Source organism: Electrophorus electricus, chromosome 2 (assembly GCF_041902795.1).
Source record: "Electrophorus electricus isolate QZ-2024a chromosome 2, ASM4190279v1, whole genome shotgun sequence".
Classification (NCBI taxonomy): Eukaryota; Metazoa; Chordata; class Actinopteri; order Gymnotiformes; family Gymnotidae; genus Electrophorus; species Electrophorus electricus.
In genome coordinates this window covers 23,917,979-23,938,014 of record NC_137498.1, presented here as the reverse complement: position 1 = coordinate 23,938,014, position 20,036 = coordinate 23,917,979, and the positions used below count along the sequence as shown (strand labels likewise).

Sequence of the window (20,036 nt, the reverse complement as noted above, 5' to 3'; positions counted from 1 at the left end):
ATGCTGCATACAATGGAGAGAATGATGTTTACCAAAAAAAAAAAAATAATGTTTTACTACTTTGGTACATTGAAGTGAATCTTGCAATAAATAACTCCCCTACAAAGAATACCTTCTATATTGTTATTTTAATTTGAAAGAATTGAATCTGAAGAAATAACCTTAGATTTGTATCAGACTACCATTTTGAAAATGTTTCATTTTTGTGCCTGTGTTGGTGTATGGTTGCTGAATGCTCAGATTTGTTTACTCATTTACATTTACAGCATATGGCAGACAACTTCTAGGAGCGCTTTGTAGTCTCTATAAAAAACATAGGTTAGCATACAAAAGTTAATATCAATCTATTTAGTCTTTTGTTATCTCTGTATGAGTGACAGAGTGACAGAGCATTTTTAGAATTTATTGAAGGATGTTTTTGCAGCTTTGAATTATTTTCTCCAGCAGACTATTGGGGTTTTATTACTCTCTCTCTCTCGTTCTCTCTCTCTCTCTCATATATATATATATATATATATATATATATATATATATATACACCCCCAAAAAAGGAAAAGATAGCTGGACAGAAATATTTTAAAAATTTGAAAAGCTATATCTTGCCCCAGGGTTAAATCTCAGTTGTGTGGTCACGCTTGTCCTCAGTATTTGCTAGCTCCTCTCATTGGTGCCAGATCTTCATGTGTCCTGGTGACTCAGGAGCCATTGAGCCAGCACACACCAACTGCTGCTCCTTTCTCAGTGCCAGGCTGTACCCTTGTTCTCAGGTTACAGCTGATAAACCTGCCCACCCCACAATAACTCTGAAAGGGCAGTCTCAGTGGCTTTGGATAGTAATCCAACCCAGGATAAACAGACCAATTTTGTCCACAGCTTTCTGCAAGCACAGAAGGAGCAGGCAGCAGTTCATCAGATAGGTGCTATTACACAGGCACTGTTCAGAGAGAAGAATATCATCCCAGTTTTATAAAGGAAGTAAAAGAAGCAAGTTGGAATGAACTTTGCATTGGGTTTCAAGACAACCATGGGGGAGTCTGGCTCTATGGAGGCCCTGGAGAAGCAGCTCATCTGTCCCATTTGCCTGGAGATGTTCACCAAGCCAGTGGTCATCCTACCATGCCAACACAACCTCTGCAGGAAGTGTGCAAGTGATGTCTTTCAGGTAATCCATGCTTACTAGAGCTCTGGGAAAGAATGAATCTATGCCAGTGAGATTCAGCTGTTCCATTCCTTTAGGCAGTTTTTAACTTCTATGAATTTCACATTTGAACAGAAAATGAAACTGCAAAACAATGTCGCCTGAAGTTTTTATTTGTTCCTGATTATACAACCAATGTAATGACTTATTTGTTACACCAAACATGTTGTTGATCCAAGTACGTGTGTGTCTCTTTAAAGGGCAAATAATTGGTCAGAAAGTAATCCTAGAGTGCTGAGTGCCTGCTGCGCTGCTGGGATTAGTAAAATGTATTTAGTCCCAGTGTGCCTGTTGAAATAAATACTAACAATCCATTTAGTGCTACTCATCTTTGCCATTCTCTTTAGAGGTACAGCCAATGTGAACTTGTTTTAGGTGCATTAGGTGCTCAGGCATTGGTATTCACTGCCTTAGATAATTAAAATTAAAAAATAATCCAGGAGATTATAGTTTTAAATGTTTATTTAATAAAGGCACATTTGTAAATTGTTAAAAATGCACCTCTTCAATTTAACAAAAAACCTGGGAAGAATTCATTATGATATGTTTATCACCATGAGAAAATAATAGAGTATTATAATATTGCTGAGAGCACTAAATGTGGGACACAATTATTGACAAATCCCCTTTTATGCCAAAGTTTCATGTGCCTTTAGCCCAAAAAATTATTTGGTGTCATTCTGTTTCATTTCCACCATGAAATCATGTTCAAGGGATGTTTACAAATATTCCGATCCTTTCATTTGTAGTCTGCTAGTGTAATGCTTGAAATGCTTTCAGTTATATTCTAATGTTTGATTGTTTGAAAAAAACATAAAAAATAACCAAGAAATGACCATGCCTGAGTTTCTCAGAATAAGAATAAGATTTTATTTTATAAATAAATGTGAAGATACTTTTGTGAAATTTTGCTAAGATGCCCCTATAAGGCCATTAAATCTGAGATATGATTTTGATTAAAAATGTTTTTTATATATATATATATATATTTTTTAAATGTTACCTGAACTGAAGGTTAGATTTCTTCCATATATTGGACGGTCAGGTGTTTTTTATTCTTGTTTACCAAGGCAATAATTGAGAAGGCGATCAAACATTTCACTTAAGATTTTTTTTTAGAAAGTTAAACAAAATTTTGTTTTTATCATAACTAATATTAGGCCCTAATACTGTTAGTATTAAACAGTAATATAGGCTTTAGGGATCTCAGAGTCATTAGCTGTGTAAATGTTGTAATGCAAATATAATTCTTATTGTTTTTCAAGGAATTCCATCAGCAGTTGTACACTCTAACACTAACAGACATCTGTCTGTTCAGTTGTTAACTGAAAGTGCAGTAGAAAATTGCATTCAAAGTCTGATTTTTGGGTGGTTTGGGGGAAAGTTCTGCTCAGACTTTGATGGATGATGTAAAAGTCCAAATAGGGAAGACATTTTCTCTAGAGAAGACATCTCTGTGACAGTATCTAATCTGAAAATGTGCAAAATAGTTGTGTTTTGGCAAACTACTGGACAAAAGAAAATATGGGATTACTTTATAGGTCTTTGTTTCCCTGTGGAATATATGAATGTTATATGATTAAGATGCTTTAGAAAACATTGAAAAATTCATGAAAAATTTAGATTTCTTATAGAAATTTCTAGACTGTGTATTGATTAAACAGATGCTTTATGTTCCCTCACTCAAGTATATATTACTACTACTACAGTTTGAACAAGCTGTAGACAAGTTTTAGGCAAGGTAGTTTGCTCAAAGGTACACTTTAATAGTCAAGTGCAGATCCAGCAAAAGCTTTTGCAGTATGATGAGGTTTGACTTGTTATTAGTTCCTTTGAGGTCTTAGTGACATTAATAATATAACAAAAGTGCAAAAATTTCATAAATGTACCATTTGTACACACCAATAATCTTAAAATGAATAAATATATTATTCAATTAACTTTTAAAAGGCATCAGTGTAAAGTCATCAAACTACAGCATAATGTTATTCTTTCTGAGGAAGGACTAAAGATGCATGAGTAGCCTACAAATTTAACTTACAAATATCTAACCTTATGTAGGACATTAAACTTGGATAGCTACAACTGTATCTGCAAAACATGCTCTTAGAGTCTGTAAACAGGCAAAACCCTTTTTAAAATTACATTCGTAACATTCTGGCTTAAACCCCTTTCGGACACTTAATTGGTGGATTGAATCCAGTAAGCACAATGTAAAGTGGTTATAATTGAAATATGAAAAAACTTGGCACAAGCCCAAAACAACAGCCTTACTTTATGTATACTTTCCCTAGTATTGACAACATATAAATAGCCAGCAATAGCAACAAACAGTCCACGTCTGAAGGGAGAACAAAAGCAAGCTTCAGAGCACCTCCAGAGGAGCTTGCTTCTCTGTTCAAACCCTTAAAAAGTTTTTAAAAAAGTAAATACATTACAAAGAAAATACAAACATCTCAAAAAAAAAAAAAAAAAAAAAAAAAAAAAAAAGACAAAACAGGGTCCAGCACAGCAGGAGAGAGATGATAAGAAAGAGGAGAAAAAAGCACTTTGATCCCCAAACAAATGTTCCCAGCCTTGGTTCTCCACAAGATGGCCACCTTCTTGTACAAATTCAGGTTGTTATATAAAACAAACAGGTTCAGGTTATTATACAAACTCTAGCACTTATTGTTTATTGCACTTATCATTGTTTAAGATAGACCTTATTTATTTTGTACTTCTAGGTATCAGCATTTCTATAGCATTCTAGTTCATTGGTATGTTGGACTCTAACCTACTGTACTGTACTAGGATGTATTCTATGAGTAAATGACAAAGCACTTTTGTAAGTCGCTCTGGATAAGAGCATCTTCTAAATGCGGTAAATGTAAATGTAAAATGAGTCCTTGGCTGGATCAAACAGGAAGTAGTTACAAAAACATGACATAAACATAACAATCAGTCACATATATTTATTTCCTGTTAAATTATTCATGAAGAGAAATAAAGATGTTATATTCCATGGGATATCCTAGGTAACACTATCTAAAAATACCCCAAAGGTCCTGATATGCAATTGTGTCACAGAGTCACCCACCCAAAAAAAGCTGTAGATTTTGTTTTTATCAGTCATCTACCAGCTTCTACAACAGCACTGATGGTAGCCATATGTTTGTGATCGGTCATGGCTCTCAGAACATTGTCACATTTCTCGAAAAATCCAAAACCCCAGACACATTCATCATTTTTCCAAAAGTGGGGAATTTTAGATGGTTTTGGTTTTTTTGGTGGTTTTTGAGTATATGAATATGCTGTTGACCAAGTATGGGCTTTTGCCTTCTTGAGTTGTTGGAAAGAAAGTTGGCCTGGTTAAAGGGGTACTACAACTTCAGATATGCAATTTCCCTGTTCCACTGCTCATCTCTCCTTTTGAGACATTCCACTACACCTTGTTTGGGCTCGCTTATTGATCTTTTCATCAGCTCTTCCATAGGCTCAGATCTTCATTTGGTGATAGGTATCTCATATAATTACTGGAGCATCACACGCTACATTAGCTAGTTAATGCATTTGACTGATCTAGGTGTTTTCATGAAAAATTTCCAATTCCTTCCAGATAGAACAGCAATACCAATTGCAAATAATATTGAGACTGAGACTAGACAAAGACTTAATTTATGGTAATTTACAGAGACCACAACACTACTGTAGTACTACCAATAGTAGGACATTAAAATAACAGGAATAATTTGTAATTCACTCTTCTTTTTACATGGCCCAGGCCTCCAACCCTCTTTGGCAGACGCGTGGTTCCACCACTGTGTCCACAGGGGGCCGTTTCCGCTGCCCATCTTGTCGGCACGAGGTGGTGCTGGATCGACATGGTGTGTTTGGACTTCAGCGGAACCTTCTAGTTGAGAACATCATCGATATCTACAAACAAGAGTCTAAGAGGTCAGTCTGTACAGTAGCACACCATTTATTCATAATATAGTACACTATTTATTCATAGCATTCAAACTGCTGGCAGTCTAGGCAAGATGATGGACTCTTGAGGCTTTAAAAGACTGCATCTGCTTTGATACTTAGCACAGCCTAAAGTTGTGTATTAAGAGTCATATCTACTTGGATTTTCATTGACCTTCATAGTTGTTTAAAAGGTTTAGGACTCACAACGTCATAGCACTTACTGCTTCATGAATTTAACTTGTGCAGAGGCCCAAGGGATTGTTTTACCTAACTGTTCTTGCTGCACCACTGCACCAAAATGTTAAATATAACCAGAATTCTTTAACCCTGAAGAGATAAACAATGTGTCATCAAACCTCCTGAGACTCTGAACTATATGGCGACAGTTTTGACAGTTTAGACAGTTCCAGTGAAAATATTTAAATGCAGACCAATATATGGTCAAATATTTCAAATATTATTGTAGCATAGATTGTTTGTTCAAAATCCCCCCCTAAATTTCAAATATAAAAGATATATAGGAAATATAACATAACAACAGTTTTACATATATATAAAACCCTTAATGCAGGCCTGTTTTATCGCTGAAAACCAGTAACACATAAGTCATTGGGTGAATGTCCCAAAATAAAGTATTAACATGTGACATATCATGGCCTCACCTTTTATACCTGTCAATTTTAATTAATGCATATTGCTCTATTTTCTATGCAGCCCTTGACATTCTGATCACTGCCTAGTTTAGCTTCTGCCAACCTATAGGCAAACCTTAAAATCTGCCAAATCTACCCATGATTATCACTGTAAAGAAGTGGACCAGTTAGACTAGAGACAAACTCTGCCTGGAATATAATGTTTGGAATGTAAAGAAGTGGCATACAGAAAAGGAGACCAAGCAAGAAACACTATCATAAGAGAGATTAAAGCATCCAAAACTATTTACTCCAGCAAACTGAGGAATATGCTCTCAACAAACAACCCAATGACTGTGCAGAAAATCCTACAGAACTTTATCAGCCCTCAACAGCTCTCATCTAGAAAATGGGTTATTGTCATCTATCTGAAGAGCTGAATACATATGACATATGTACATATGACTGTACATTTGAAAAAGCCAGGATTTCACATAAAACTTCATCCTCATATACACAGCTCTTCAGCCACCAGAACCTACTTTCCATACTCTTCTAGCTTCTCAGCCTGCACTTACAATCTGTGAAGAGGATGTTCTTTCTTTCAGGGACAGAATTACAGAAATGCACCATGCACAGATGGTGTATTTCCCTCCTGTCTGAAAGTCTGACTAAGTGGTAACTGGCTTCATGCAGATCTTCAATAAATAATTGGAGTTATGTGAAGTTCCTTCTTGCTTGAAATGCTCTACAATAATACCCACCTCCCAAAAAAATCCCCACACAGGAATAAATTATTACAGAGCAATTGCTGTAACCTCTGTAAACACCCTGAGATAGTATATCAGGTAAATAGGTCTACTGACAGTGCAATCCAACATGGTTTTGCACTTCATTTTTCAACACCTCAAATGCACAAGAACCTAAAACAGAATTCCATTCATGGACTTCACATGAGATGCCAAAACACCATGGTTGTCTCTTAGGGTGACATTGCTTTAACTCTAAAGAACCCTTAAGACTTGGATCAATGGCTATCTCCGCAGCGTCTTTCCCCAGGGTGTATTACTCCTAAATAAGGTCAATTCTCATATCCCTCTGGTTTGACTCACCACATGCACACTTTATGGGACACACTGCAATGTACAACTGTACTGATTATGTATACTGTGCCTCATTCCTTCTGTATGTGACTTCTCCCAGTTCCCTCTCCTGTAAGCAGTGTACATGTTAACTTATTGCATTTTTTTTTACACATATATATAAATGTCTTCATATATATGTATATATATATATATATATATATATATCATTCAAGGACTGCTCCAAGAAACTTGTCAAACTTAGTTTCACTGTGTCCAACTGTCAATGGATTCCACTTTCATAACCAAGATTATGAATAGCCTTAGATTCTCACGTTAGATTAGGAATATCCATCAGTGCGGAAGATGTGGACTGATATTTGACCATTGAGTTTTTCTTCTTTGCTTGTCTGTCAGTCATAATTCAGATGAATCTACTTGTTACTCATATAGGATAGGGAGGGGTTTTGCATGCATATGAGCAAAATGGTAAAAAGATCATACTTAATATAACCACTGGGTGACACTCTTTCACAATTATCATTTCTGATCTGGAAATGGCTCCTGGCAAGTTCACTGGAAATAGCATCCCTCACTATTTGACAACCCATTAAAAATTAATGCATCATGACAGAAGCATTTTGAAAAGGTCTTTGTGAGTAATCCTTTCATTTTGGTCCAGAATATTTTATGAGATTTATCAGTCAATTCAGCTGGCAAATCACCTCTAAAAAGCAGAAGAGTTCTCCAAGTCTCCAAACCACAGCAGAGCGTTGCAAGAAAGTGACATCACACCTCTGATGTCAAAGCAGGAATGTTGCCATGTGGACCATGAGTCTGTCATAAAAATAATACAATGCATTTTACAAAATCTCTTCTAAGATATCAAACAACCTTTACATAGAGGTGTTGGAGTATAGCCATGGACACCAATGTAAAGTGTTACATTGGTAAAAAATGACCAAATTCATACAGCCTAAACATCTCTTATTGCCCTCTCTTGGTGCAAGTTGTCTTTGTTTATGAAGTTTTAGGCAACTCTGGTTAGGCTGAATTTGCTGTGACAAACATTCTGGACCAATCTATAGTCAGCTTTTTCACCAGCACCCACTGGTGATCACCATAAAAAAAGAGAGAACTAGCCTTACATCAGCACTCCTTTATTAATGTGACCCTGCTATTCCCATCTCCCTTCTCGCTGTAGGCCCCTCCAACCCAAGGCGGAGCAGCAGCAGCTAATGTGTGAGGAACACGAAGAGGAGAAGATCAATATCTACTGCCTCACCTGTGAAACACCAACATGCTCAATGTGTAAAGTGTTCGGAGCGCACAAAAACTGTGAGGTTGCCCCACTGCAGACCATCTACAACAGACAGAAGGTAGAACAAATTCTCCCTGACTGCTATGGAGCACATTTATGCAATTTTGTACTTATTTTTATGGAATGGAGCAAATGTATGTAGAATATTGACTGACATTTACTTTGAAATATCTTGGATGAACTTCAGTCCTGGCTTCTGTCATTAAACTTACCAGAGTAAATCTGATTGCTGATATGCCAAAGAAAGCCATGACTGACAGCTCCCCCCTAAACCCCAATAACCCACCTTCAGGATAATTTGATTTGCTTATCCTTATAGTCTCTAATACATTCCTCAGTTTGTTTCCATTCCAACTCAAAATGCACCTCACCCATTAAGTAGTGCATACTGATGAACTATTTCAGGTGGCTGTGGGGCCACAAATGAGGCCTGTAAGGTCTGGATTTAAAGCTAGATACACACCAGATTGACTATGAAGTTGCCAACTGCAAGCGACTAATGATCCCCTTCCTTAAGCTCACTGTTACCCCACCAGACTACAGCTGACAAATGACATGTGTGTATGTTCTGCACCTGTGCAAAAGAAAACAGCTCAAAAGGATATATAGGCACCTTACAATGAGTATACCGAGTTCTGATTCCATCGACCAACAGTTGGGTCAGTATGTTGTATCCCTAGCCTAAAAAACTCTAGACAAAGCACAGGCATATTTAAGCTCATACTTAACAGTTAACATTTTACATCAAAGCAAAAGATCAACACTATATTATCAACCAAGTCTTTACCATAGGACTGGTCAAACAGAAGGCAGGCTGCACCTGGTTTCACAGTATGAAGTGAAATGAAAAGAAACAGATGTGTGTGTGTGTGTGTGTGTGTGTGTGTGTGTGTGTGTGTGTGTGTGTGTGTGTGTGTGTGTGTGTGTGTGTGTAATGTACAATCCAGCAGACTTCCAACACCATGAGGGGCTAAATCTCACGCTGCTGCTCAGGTGTCAATACCTACTTTCTCAGTTGCTCACAGAAGAATGAGTACACACACACATACACAAAGACACTTTTACATGAACATTTTTCCATGTTTTAATCAATATCTGCCTCCTGCCTCCTACCAACAACTGTCACATCCTGTCAGAGATCCTAATATGGAATCTGGAAGTGCTTTAAAAGAACCAACCCACTGTTGTTAAACAGCTCAAAATCAGATTTCGATTGTTTGTACAATGTTTACTGAACTGAGCACTGAGCCAAACAAATCATGCAGATTTCAGTCCACCTACCAGAAACCACTCACTTTGTCACCTTACCAGTTGCTTGGGACAATGCAATGATCTCGACATGCTTCTGGTGGGCTGGCTAGTAATCAGCGTCTTCACATCAGGTTATGGCTGGCCTTGAGAAATGACTCAGCACTCCCCATGGTCCCTGAGTCATAGTTTGCTTCCTTTGGTCTTGTACTTGAGTTTTTGTTTTGAAGTAATTTGCTGCTATCATTTCTCTCTTTATAGCTACTAGACACCAGATGAACAATGAGTAATAACACTAGCATCTCCCACAACAGCGAAGTGGCATGCATGGAGGACACCATATGTCTGAGTGTTATGTGCAGTGCAGCTCTGCCTAAGGTCATTTTGCATGACTGGAAGATGTTCCCTGCTTGTGGCTGCCCCTGCCGTGAGAGAGCCCCATTTGGGTCAGCAGCAATTTGGTGCCGGCCTGCACCAAAGCTCTCAAGAAGGACTTAGCTGGCTGCAGCCATCATGCTGCAGCAGCAGACCAGCTCCCAGTAACACTCATGAATCCACACAGTGGCTGCATTGACCTTTCCACTTGTGCAGTGAATCACTTATTACAAAGGCAAATGAGCAAAGTATGGTCACTCATGACTGAGACCAAACTTACATTCTCAGCAAGCAGTTTCACATGCTGTTCTATGATCCCTTGTTTGTCAGAACGGATTTGTCATAACTGAGTCTGACACTGTTGTGAAAGATGACACTTTGAGAAAGATGGTTATGTTGTTGAGAATGATCTACAAAGCCTGGTTACTAGGATTTTGCCCTGTTTTGTTTCAGACCGAGCTAGGCGACGGCATCGCCATCTTGGTCGCAGGAAATGACCGAGTCCAGGCCGTGATCTCCCAGATGGAGGATGTTTGCAGGACTATTGAAGTGAGAATAACAGAAGTGCATTTACCTAAAGCACAACTTTAAATGAATCATCCTGTGCATGGTCAATGGAAAGGGACAGAACAAAACTTTAATCTGGTTACTGGAAAATAATTAAACATGTTTACTACAAGTCAAATGACAAGTCAAAAAAATGAAGGTTGTTGTGTTCATGGTTTTAAGGAGAATGGTCAGCGGCAGAAACAGCAGCTGTGTGACAAGTTTGACATGCTCTACGCCATCATGGAGGAGCGTAAGAAAGAGTTGGTGGAAGGCATCAGCAGGGTACAGGACCAGAAGCTGAGCCGAGTGCGCTCACTCATCCGCCGCCATGGAGACCACCTGGAGGTGGCGGTCAAACTAGTAGAGGCAGCCATCCAGTCAATGGAGGAGCCACAGATGGCTGTGTTCCTTCAGGTACTGTACTCTAGAAAGCCTCTTCAAGAATGTTTTTTTTCTAGTTACACTACTGTAATAAGTATGGGTGTTCCAAAAAATATTTATTAAATCCGAATAGAATGATTCATCATACCTGTCATGTTCTGTATTTGTGGATTCTTAAGATCTAAAGACCTTCAGAAAAAGGATTACAGTTTGAGTGGTTGCTTTTTCTTACCTCAAAGCTTCAAATAAGTGACACATTAAAGACAGCTTCACACAGCCTTTTGCTCTAGCTGGGGTCCTACTCACACAAGGTCACATAAGGCCAAGATGGAAAGAAGGTGACAAGACACAGTGCTTTTTTCAAAATCAACCTGATCTGACCAGAGATTTATCACTCATCTCCTCATATCCTGGCAGCTGACTGACATGGCTGCCTGTCAACATGCTGTAATCATCCTTTTCGTATAAATACAGGCAAATATTGATTTCCTCTTCCCTGTATTGCTGTGTGGATTTGTGGCACGTCCACATTTGTGGGAATCCTGACTCCTGTGTCTCAGTAGCCTTTACAGTACTGTCAACACTTTCCCTTGAGTGATATCTATGCTCTGTTAAATGGCTCATCCTTTATCGGAGGGTAAAAATAGTTTCTTTGTAAAAAAAGTGCAGCAGGTGCCAGGATCTATTCATTTTTTAACAACCACTTGTTGAACCTATTGGGTTTACTACCTAAGAAGTGGATGTAACACTTTATTTGTTACAACAGGTTTTTTTGGTTGCATTCATGATGAGAGCTGTTCAGGAGACTGAGAGATTTGTTACTTATAAGTTTAACTCCCTATATCCACAGGGTGCTAAAGAAGTGTGTAAAAAGTAAGTCCTCATCAAAGGAGATTGTTTCTAAAGTTTTCTTCTAATTCACACACTGCATGCTCGTACCACAAATACTTTTAGAACTGCAGAATGCAAATGCCATCTTGAACTCACTGGAATTGCATCTTAACTTTAAATAGAAGAAGTGTTAAAATGTTCTATTATTAAGAGGTTTTGGGGATATTCTGCCAACTATGGGCACAATTTAATAAATAACACTAACCTTTTATATTTGCATTATAATACTTAGAGCATACTAACAAACTATACTCTAGAGAAAATGCATGACCCAGCAAGCTTCTATTTTGGATTATGCTCATTTACATAGTCATGTTGTGAGTGGCTGCATGCAAATGCTATAACAATATTTAATAGAGTTTCAAATTGGCTCTTTATTTTTAATCACTTTTCACTACTTGGGAATTAGGAAAACAAATCTTATATAAGATTTCTTTTTGTCTATTTTTTTACTCTGTTGTAGTAGAGCTCAATGCCTGAGCATAGCTTTAATGATAATAATTAGGAACATTTTAATCCCATATAAAATACAACAGGACAACATGACCTACCAATTAAAACACTAATGTATAGTTTAATTTATAGTTTACAAGCAGCAAAATAGGTTTGCAATATTTACATATTTTTTCTATAAATTCACAACATGACTGTGACAGTATTGTTAATGTCTAAAATTACATGACACGTTAGTCACATGATGTGACTAACAAATACTTCAATGCAAATCAACCTAAAATTAACAAATAGATATTAAAGATGAATAGATACTAAATCTGCCATCTCTGGCTTGAAACATTATAGATCTGATTTGAAAATGGGAATAATTAGAAGATAAAAGGCTTCTATACCCTAAAGCATCATGTAATGCAGCAGCAAAGCAGTTTGGAGAAATAATTGCTAGCCTGAGTAAGAGGAAAACCCTGGTGGCAGAAGGGATTAAAAATAAACAATGGAACACATGGAAACAAAATGTACTAAAACTCTACTGTAAGTAGGCCTGAATACATTACTCATACTTCATCCACTGTTGTTACGCCCAACATCTTACAGAACTACAAACAAAAACCTGTACAGTCCTGTACGCAGCAGCTACTTTGTTTGCTTGTGTCACGCTTCCTGCTGCTCTACCTGTGGAGACATAGAATGCTGTCTTGTGCATCTGCGTCACAGATAACTGCGGGGGGACATGCGACTGGTCATTGCTATCTATCACTTTTATTTATGGGGTTGCAACTGCACTTCCATGTCCTTGACAGGATCACGGATACTGCCAAGGCCTCCAACATTGAGCGAACGGAGCCGGGTTACGAGAGCATGGCACACTTTGCTGTCAACACAGATGATGTTGCTAACATCCTGAAAGCTATTGACTTCCGTACAGGTAAAGAAATAATGAAATGCCTTATGTGATCTAGGCTCAGAAACTTACACTGGCTGTCTTTCCTGAAAAATGTAAATTGTAAAAAAAAATACATTTACTATTAAAATAAAATATTTACTATAGAAAACATGAAAAGCATGCTCTATTGTTGTAGACTCTCAGAATGAGGAAATAGAAGCACTCTATAATCTAGATGAAGGCATGGATGTAGCTTGCCTACCTGGAGTGGAAGAAGAACCAGGGAACAAAACAGGGTCCCCCTGAAGTCTAAAGGTATAGATATCATAATAGAGGATTTTTTCGTGAATTATTGGTACTTCTGGTAAAGATGAGCAAAAAAGGATATGAATCATTGTTTCTTACAATGAAAATTGAGAAAACTGACCTTTCAGTGAGGTAACAATTAAAACAATATAAATTGGCAGCTCTGTATCTAGTGTGTTGCAGCACTGCGACTTCTCTTTTAATGTTGGAGAATATGTGTAAATGGATCTGAAAACATTTCTTCATGGTCCTTTGGGTCACTCTTCTACTTGAAGATCCAACTATGATCCAGTCTTACTCTCCTGATGCAGGTACCTAAATTGAATCTAAACCTGGTATTTTATGCAGTCCACATGTTATTCTAACAACGTGGAATAATGTTGGGGACCCACATGTTGGCGACCCACAAGATTCCCAGGGTCTGTGGAAACAGTCTTACAATCACAGATGCACCATCATACTTCACAGTGAAGAATAGGGATTTTTTTGCATCATTTATCTTTCTTTTTACTTTTTTTTTTTTTGCTAAACTGAGGTCATTTAAATTCTAAGACTTTGGCAGGCCTAAAGACTCTTGATGCTGCCAAACTGTTAATTTAAGCTCAAGTGACATCCTTTCTTTGTTCCTGCCTGTAGAGGAAAAGGGTAATAATTGAATCTTTTTAATCAACTAAACATCATTCAATCAACTAACCTCTTACAGGGAGCAAAGAAGCAAAGAAAAAGGTGAGATCTGTGGCAGTTTATTTAATGCTGATTGTTTCAATGTGGAAGTGGTAACCTTGATCACCATTAACTCTCTCTTTTGATTCCCAAGTGAATCCCATGTTAAACCTCCTTTTTCATCTTTGGAAATTGCCAAACTAAGGTCTTGTCTGCCCATTCTTCCTGCACTACTGCAGCTCCCATCTGAATGATATAAGCTGAAAGTTTCTTCATAAACTTCAGGTTTTCCTGAACTTTTCCTTGGCTTCTGACCAGCTGTTCTTCCAGACACCATATCACACCTGTTCTTCATGACCTTCACTGGCTCCCTGTAAAGCAGCTCATTCACTTCGAAAATTCCCCTCACTTATAATGCACTCTACAATCTTTCCACCTGCTGTCCCTCCAGTTTCCTTTCTCTTTACCAGCAGGGTTGCACTTGCAGGTCTTCCACCACTGACTTGCTCATTGTTCCTTCATCTAATCTCCATAGCATTGGAGACTAAGACTTCCCCAGAGCTACTCCACAATGTTGGAATTCTTTTCCCCTCTCTGTTTGACACTCAATCACTCGCTGAGTTCAAAACCTGCCTTATAACTATTTTAATTCTGTTTTTCTAGGCCAGACAGTTACCTTACCATTAACCTTCTCAAACCATAAATTGGAATTGTTGTCACTGTTGCTGTGGCTGTTGTCATTATCAGTATTTTGGTATTTTCCCTACAATTTATTATTCTATTGTAAAACATATTTTGGTCTCTGAAAAATATAAAATTAATGTATTATGAGTATTTCATTTTTTCCTTGAATATTTTTCTCTTGCTTAAGAGGTTAAATTATCTCATTATCAGTGAATTATCAAGCTGATAAATGATGAAGACATTTTTTCCATTAGCCATTTTGCTCATCTTTACCACAGGTGCAAATAATTCTAGAGGGCACTATATGTTTAATGATAATGGTGATGATGATAAATCATCTCATTGTTATTTATTCCTCAGGTTCTTAATCAGTCTCCTGAATCCTTTTAGTTATATAAGGCTTCTCTGTAATCAATGACACGATGACCCTAGAGCCAGCAGAACTCTCAAAGCCAGATCATACATATGCTTTGGAAATGCTTTTTTTTCTTTTATCAATGTTTCCATCACTCCTTTAACCATGTAAGGGACTATGGAATCAAATATATATCCTGCCAAACTCCATTACACGGTTTATGCTGACGTAGGATTTTTAAGAGGTGCTATAAATGCTTGGATCAGGTACATGCACTCTCTTAACACAATGAATTGCACATTGTGTTTACCCCTTCAGCCACTTAATTCACCTCAAAGTTATAATACTTCACCTTCAGACCAAAGAATGTTGCCCTCACACACTCACTGCGGTGTTCATCAGAACTATATTCTGAGCCTCAAACAAGCTTCACTCACTGGCATTGTTGTCAATGAATGGATGAATAGACCTGTAATCTATAGCAACTCACATTAGCTCCAGGGTGAATCCTTGATATTACCTGTCTCCTGAAATACTGTTGAAAGATTAATAGCCATGTGAACTATTATGATGATAATGTCATATGCGGCACATGGACACATCATGTGCGAACAATCATAAACAACACTATAGAACTACAGCAAACTTGAACCTACAGGTACTTTTAAGAGGAACTGTTTCATTTGTACAGCAGCCTTAAACAACCCATCTGACAGCGGCTCACTCTTCTTAAAGATATTAATAAAATAATTGCGGACAGGTACCACTGGACTTGAAGCAGTCTTTCTTCCCTGTTCATGATATTTAAAGCAAAGTTGAAGGTGTATCAGTTTTCTAATCAGTCCATACCACAAGAATGAGGGGTGAAGTGGGAACTGAGAATCACAGGTCCAGCTGAGAATTAACTGGAAGTGGCTCTGCCTAGTGTATATAAATCACACTACAAATAAGGTCCTGTCTGTTAAAAATCACACTACAGATAGGCTCCTGTCTATTTGCAGTTTAGGTGCTTGTTCTGGAAACCACCCTTCTGTTGAAGCAGCTTTCTGTGCTGTGAGATGTTTTGTATTGTGCCACATGGCATACAATATTTATTTAGGACTCAGACCACACACTTGCTACAAGCAGTCTTCCAGCAGGCACAGACATCCAGCAGGAATTCTCAGAGGCATCCCCAGTGGCTTTCTCCTTTCCTCACTGTGCAGTCATGCCAGGCCTTTCCTCTGCACCATTACTTAATAACGTCTGTGCTCTGTATGGCATTGGGATATATGAAGGTTTGACTGTGTTTGTGCTCACTGGCTCTGAACTTGTCTCCAGAGATGTCAACCTACTGAGGAATTCATTATAGAGGAGAGTTGTGTGAGGTTGTGGAATTGACTGGAATACTGCAAAAGAAGCATGTTGGTGTATGCAGTGTTTCTGCATGAGCATGGCAGACGTGGATGTTATAAACAATGTTGTTTGACCTCTTATGACTCAAAGGTGTAATTTTTCTGATAAGGGAAACCCACTGAGGGTGAATAAAAAGGAATACAAATACTTTGTTTAATAAGCAGCAAAGCTAATTCCTACTTTTTTAAAACAATGCAGGTTGGTGTCAAAGCATTTTATCTATAAAGAAGGCTCCTACTTGTTTCAATTTTCTTTACAAAATGAACACCAGACACAAGATTCTAACTACAAGATTTCCTCACTCCCATGTTCAAGGTCATAACACCCCAAGAGCAAATTTTTATCCTCTCTTTCATTTGTCTTGATTTTGTATTACACTATGGATCAAATGAGGAATACATCACCGTAGTGCAATAAAACATCTCTTAGCTTCCCACATTGTGTATCTGTACCATTACATTGATTGTAAACTAAGTTATTAAGTTTGAAACAGCAGGGATAGAGGGTGACAGCTTGAGGGGAAAACTTGGGAATAAAAGTCTTCAAACACAGACTGAAGACCCATCTATTTTTGGAATATTTCAATGACCACTGACCTTCTCCTATGTTGGCTAACTGACACTAATACTTGTTGTATTGCTTATTGCACTGATGTTGACTAACAAGCTCCAGTACTTGTTGTGTATTGCACTTATTGTCTGAGATATAACTTATTTTGCACTTCAAGGCATCAGCATTGATCCCTGAATTTCAACTATATTCTAGTTCATTGCTATATAGGACTCTAACCTGCTGTACTGGCTAGGATACATTCTATAAGTAAATGACAAAGCACTTTTGTAAGTTGCTCTGGATAAGAGCATCTGATAAATGTAAATAAATGTAATAAATGTAAATGTAGTAACAGTTTCTAGTGAATCCTGAGTATTCTACATGAACTAATGTATATATGTGCAAAAAGAGACTTCCTAAAGCAGCAATATGTGAATTTACCACATATTCTTATATATTTGCAGTTTAGCACAGAGATCTTCAAGTCTTCAAGTAAAAAAGGGTAACATTTTACTAAGAATCAAGGTTTCATTCCAAACTGAGCCACAAAATGTGTGTGTACAGTATAATGCAAGTTAATCTGATTTTGTGTTATCCTTGACCATTAATAACTTTTATAACTTTTATTGTGAATCACTTGGAGAAAACTGCATTATTTATTACTGCATTTTCATGCTGGAAATACAAAGTTTTAATGCTTTTTTCCTCTTTTATGTCAAGTAATATATACAATGTACAATATAGCTGAATCACTTCATATTGCTGTCAGACACAAAACATGGTTGATTTGTAATGTCATTTTGCAATAAGAAGTGTTACTATTTACCCTCCCAGGATGGCAGCATGCTCACACACTTAAAAAGCAACTTGTTTTAACATAACATTGACAAACATGCTTCAGTGACAAGGACACAAATGCACACCAATACATGGTAGCAAGAAGTGAAGTCAAACATTTATAATAAGGCCACAAAAAAGCATTATTATTTATTTATTTTTTGGCATCACTGTTTAAAGTTTCCCTCTGCTCTAGACACATGCAGAGGCTTAGAAAACACTTAAACAGAATAGACACCAGCAACAAACCCTACCAAACCTTACTGTGGGATTTGACCTGACATATGTGTACGCCTCAATTGTATCCAGGAAAACGTAGACCGGCAGACCATTAACTTTAAAGTGTAAAAAGCTAGAATGGCCATTCATAATAATATTAAATTAATGAACTTAAATATTTATTTAATCCATTTACTAGGTTAGATGTTGTATATGCAACAGATGTGCACGCACCGATGTCCGTCGAGACTTCCCGTTTGAAGTGAGTTCAGTGAGTTCAGTTTTCGACTATGACACGTTTCCCTTACACACTAAATTGTCCATGGACGTGGGGGTGGTCAACCTGCCAGTGGCGGCAACTTGCCACTTGCAAACTGACAGGGGGGCAGAGTATCATTGGCGTAGAGAGAGGCGACCAGGCATCATGGAATATAATGCTGTATCAACAAATTCAGAAAAAAGAACTGAGATTTGAGAGTGCGCTGAGCTTGTTCTTGTTCACGGGGTCGAAACTTGGGTGTTCCAATTTGTCACTAGGATGTTCGGTTGAGATAAGGCTTTACTTCCCAACCTCATCTAGATACTTGCGGTTTAGTTCGGCTTGTTCCCTTTGATTCTCGATTCGAGCCATTTCGATCATATTTCGCAGCAAGTGAAATGTGAGATCAATGGATATCGGTGGGTCTTCGTTCCTCTTAGATAACTCCCCGAGATCTTCCAAACTGTTCTCGTCCTCTTGTGAGCGTCCTTTTTCGATAATTTGCAAGCTGCGCGCTAAGGGTGGGAGACCCTTTGAATTGTGCGCCGTCAACGCATTGTCTAAAGGAGAATGTAAGACACTTTTTTGAGACACAGGATTTCTTTGCAAGTACTGCTGAATTTTTTCACCCATGAGGTAGGACACTGCGTTGTCTCCAGCTCTCAGCAACACTTCGTCAAGTTGATTCCTATACCCATGGCCATCGAAGATGCTTAAATCACGGGGTCGGCAAACACTCGGGGGAATGTGAGTGGTCAACAACACAGTGGCTATCAGAAGCACAACGGGGATAGGCATCATGTTGAACAGACGGGAGAGCTCACTCCCTACATAAAAAAAGTACAAAAGGATTTGAATTTGAATTATAAATCCACAAAAAGACAAGGTTATTTTCATAGAATATATAATACAAAAGTTGAAATAATCTCTGCACACGGACTAGCACAGGCCTTTACTGTACTAAAGAAAGTGTCAAGACGATATGGAAAGAGAGTCCACTGGAAATACTGCCAATCAAAAATAATTACAAAATAAGAAGGAAAATAAACCGTTTGCTTTAAATCATGGCACACGAAAAAAAAGAATATTAATACATTCAACAGAAAATCATTCCAAGAACAGATGTACAAAGATAATACTGTGCACATAAAAGTTTCTCAACATTATTTCTGAAAACACTTTATGAATACCTTTACCGGTTCAAAACCTAAGCACATTAACTATTTGAAAAAAGCCAAATTAAAAACTAGAACTTACTTTGTCGCCTCTGTGCTTCAAAAGTTCTGACAGAAAAGCGGTCTGACTCAGGACTAAGCGTGCAGTCCTTCCAAACAGCTCTGGGAGTGGGACGCCTCATGCTGAACGGTTATATACATCCAAGATAGCTCCACTGACGTCAGTGGAAGTACATAAACTGCTTGTAAATTAGACAGGTCTGAAGTAATAGGAAGAGTTCTTGGCGCACCGGATGGTACTATGTATCTTCTGGACGGCGTTAAGGTAAATCGTAGACTGCAGGATGTCGGTTTGCTGTAAGTCCGGCGTGCAAGCTCCCCAATCGGATTAATCAGGAGACATAGACTCGGTCTACAAAGCTTTCATAGGTATGATGTATGAAGGCTGTGATATCCAACAGCCTCCCCAAAGCAAAAGAATACGAACGCATAGATTATTAAACGAAATGCAATTGATTAGTGGATTTTATAATGTCCCCATTTTAAAAAAGTTTATATTTGTCCCCAGGGTAATGATAGCATTAATATGAGGGTCACCATCAGTAATCTGTCCATCGCTGCCCA

General features: G+C 37.9%; 2 protein-coding genes across 2 annotated transcripts; one reads left to right on the top strand and one right to left on the bottom strand.

The window, feature by feature from the left end:
- The first annotated feature begins 832 nt into the window (after positions 1 to 832).
- Positions 833 to 15,734, top strand: trim54 (tripartite motif containing 54). Its single transcript, XM_026999961.3, has 9 exons — positions 833 to 1,162; positions 4,962 to 5,134; positions 8,068 to 8,242; positions 10,261 to 10,356; positions 10,537 to 10,770; positions 11,588 to 11,610; positions 12,885 to 13,009; positions 13,164 to 13,282; positions 14,981 to 15,734. The coding sequence occupies exons 1-8, from the start codon at positions 995 to 997 to the stop codon at positions 13,271 to 13,273; spliced, it is 1,104 nt and encodes a 367-aa protein (XP_026855762.2). The 5' UTR covers positions 833 to 994; the 3' UTR covers positions 13,274 to 13,282; positions 14,981 to 15,734.
- Positions 15,735 to 17,354: 1,620 nt separating this feature from the next.
- Positions 17,355 to 19,894, bottom strand: uts1 (urotensin 1). The gene is made up of 2 exons (XM_027001217.3): positions 19,495 to 19,894; positions 17,355 to 19,064 (listed from the first exon to the last, which is right to left on the bottom strand). Exons 1-2 carry the CDS (start codon positions 19,592 to 19,594, stop codon positions 18,538 to 18,540), a joined length of 627 nt encoding a protein of 208 aa, XP_026857018.3. The 5' UTR covers positions 19,595 to 19,894; the 3' UTR covers positions 17,355 to 18,537.
- Positions 19,895 to 20,036: the final 142 nt, after the last annotated feature.

Coding starts and splice junctions, on each gene's coding strand:
- trim54 (XM_026999961.3), top strand. CDS start 995: ATGAACTTTGCATTGGGTTTCAAGACAACCATGGGGGAGTCTGGCTCT. Junction 8,243..10,260: donor CCATCTACAACAGACAGAAG/GTAGAACAAATT, acceptor GTTTTGTTTCAG/ACCGAGCTAGGCGACGGCAT. Junction 11,611..12,884: donor GCTAAAGAAGTGTGTAAAAA/GTAAGTCCTCAT, acceptor TGTCCTTGACAG/GATCACGGATACTGCCAAGG.
- uts1 (XM_027001217.3), bottom strand. CDS start 19,594: ATGAGGCGTCCCACTCCCAGAGCTGTTTGGAAGGACTGCACGCTTAGT. Junction 19,065..19,494: donor TGAAGCACAGAGGCGACAAA/GTAAGTTCTAGT, acceptor TTTTTTATGTAG/GGAGTGAGCTCTCCCGTCTG.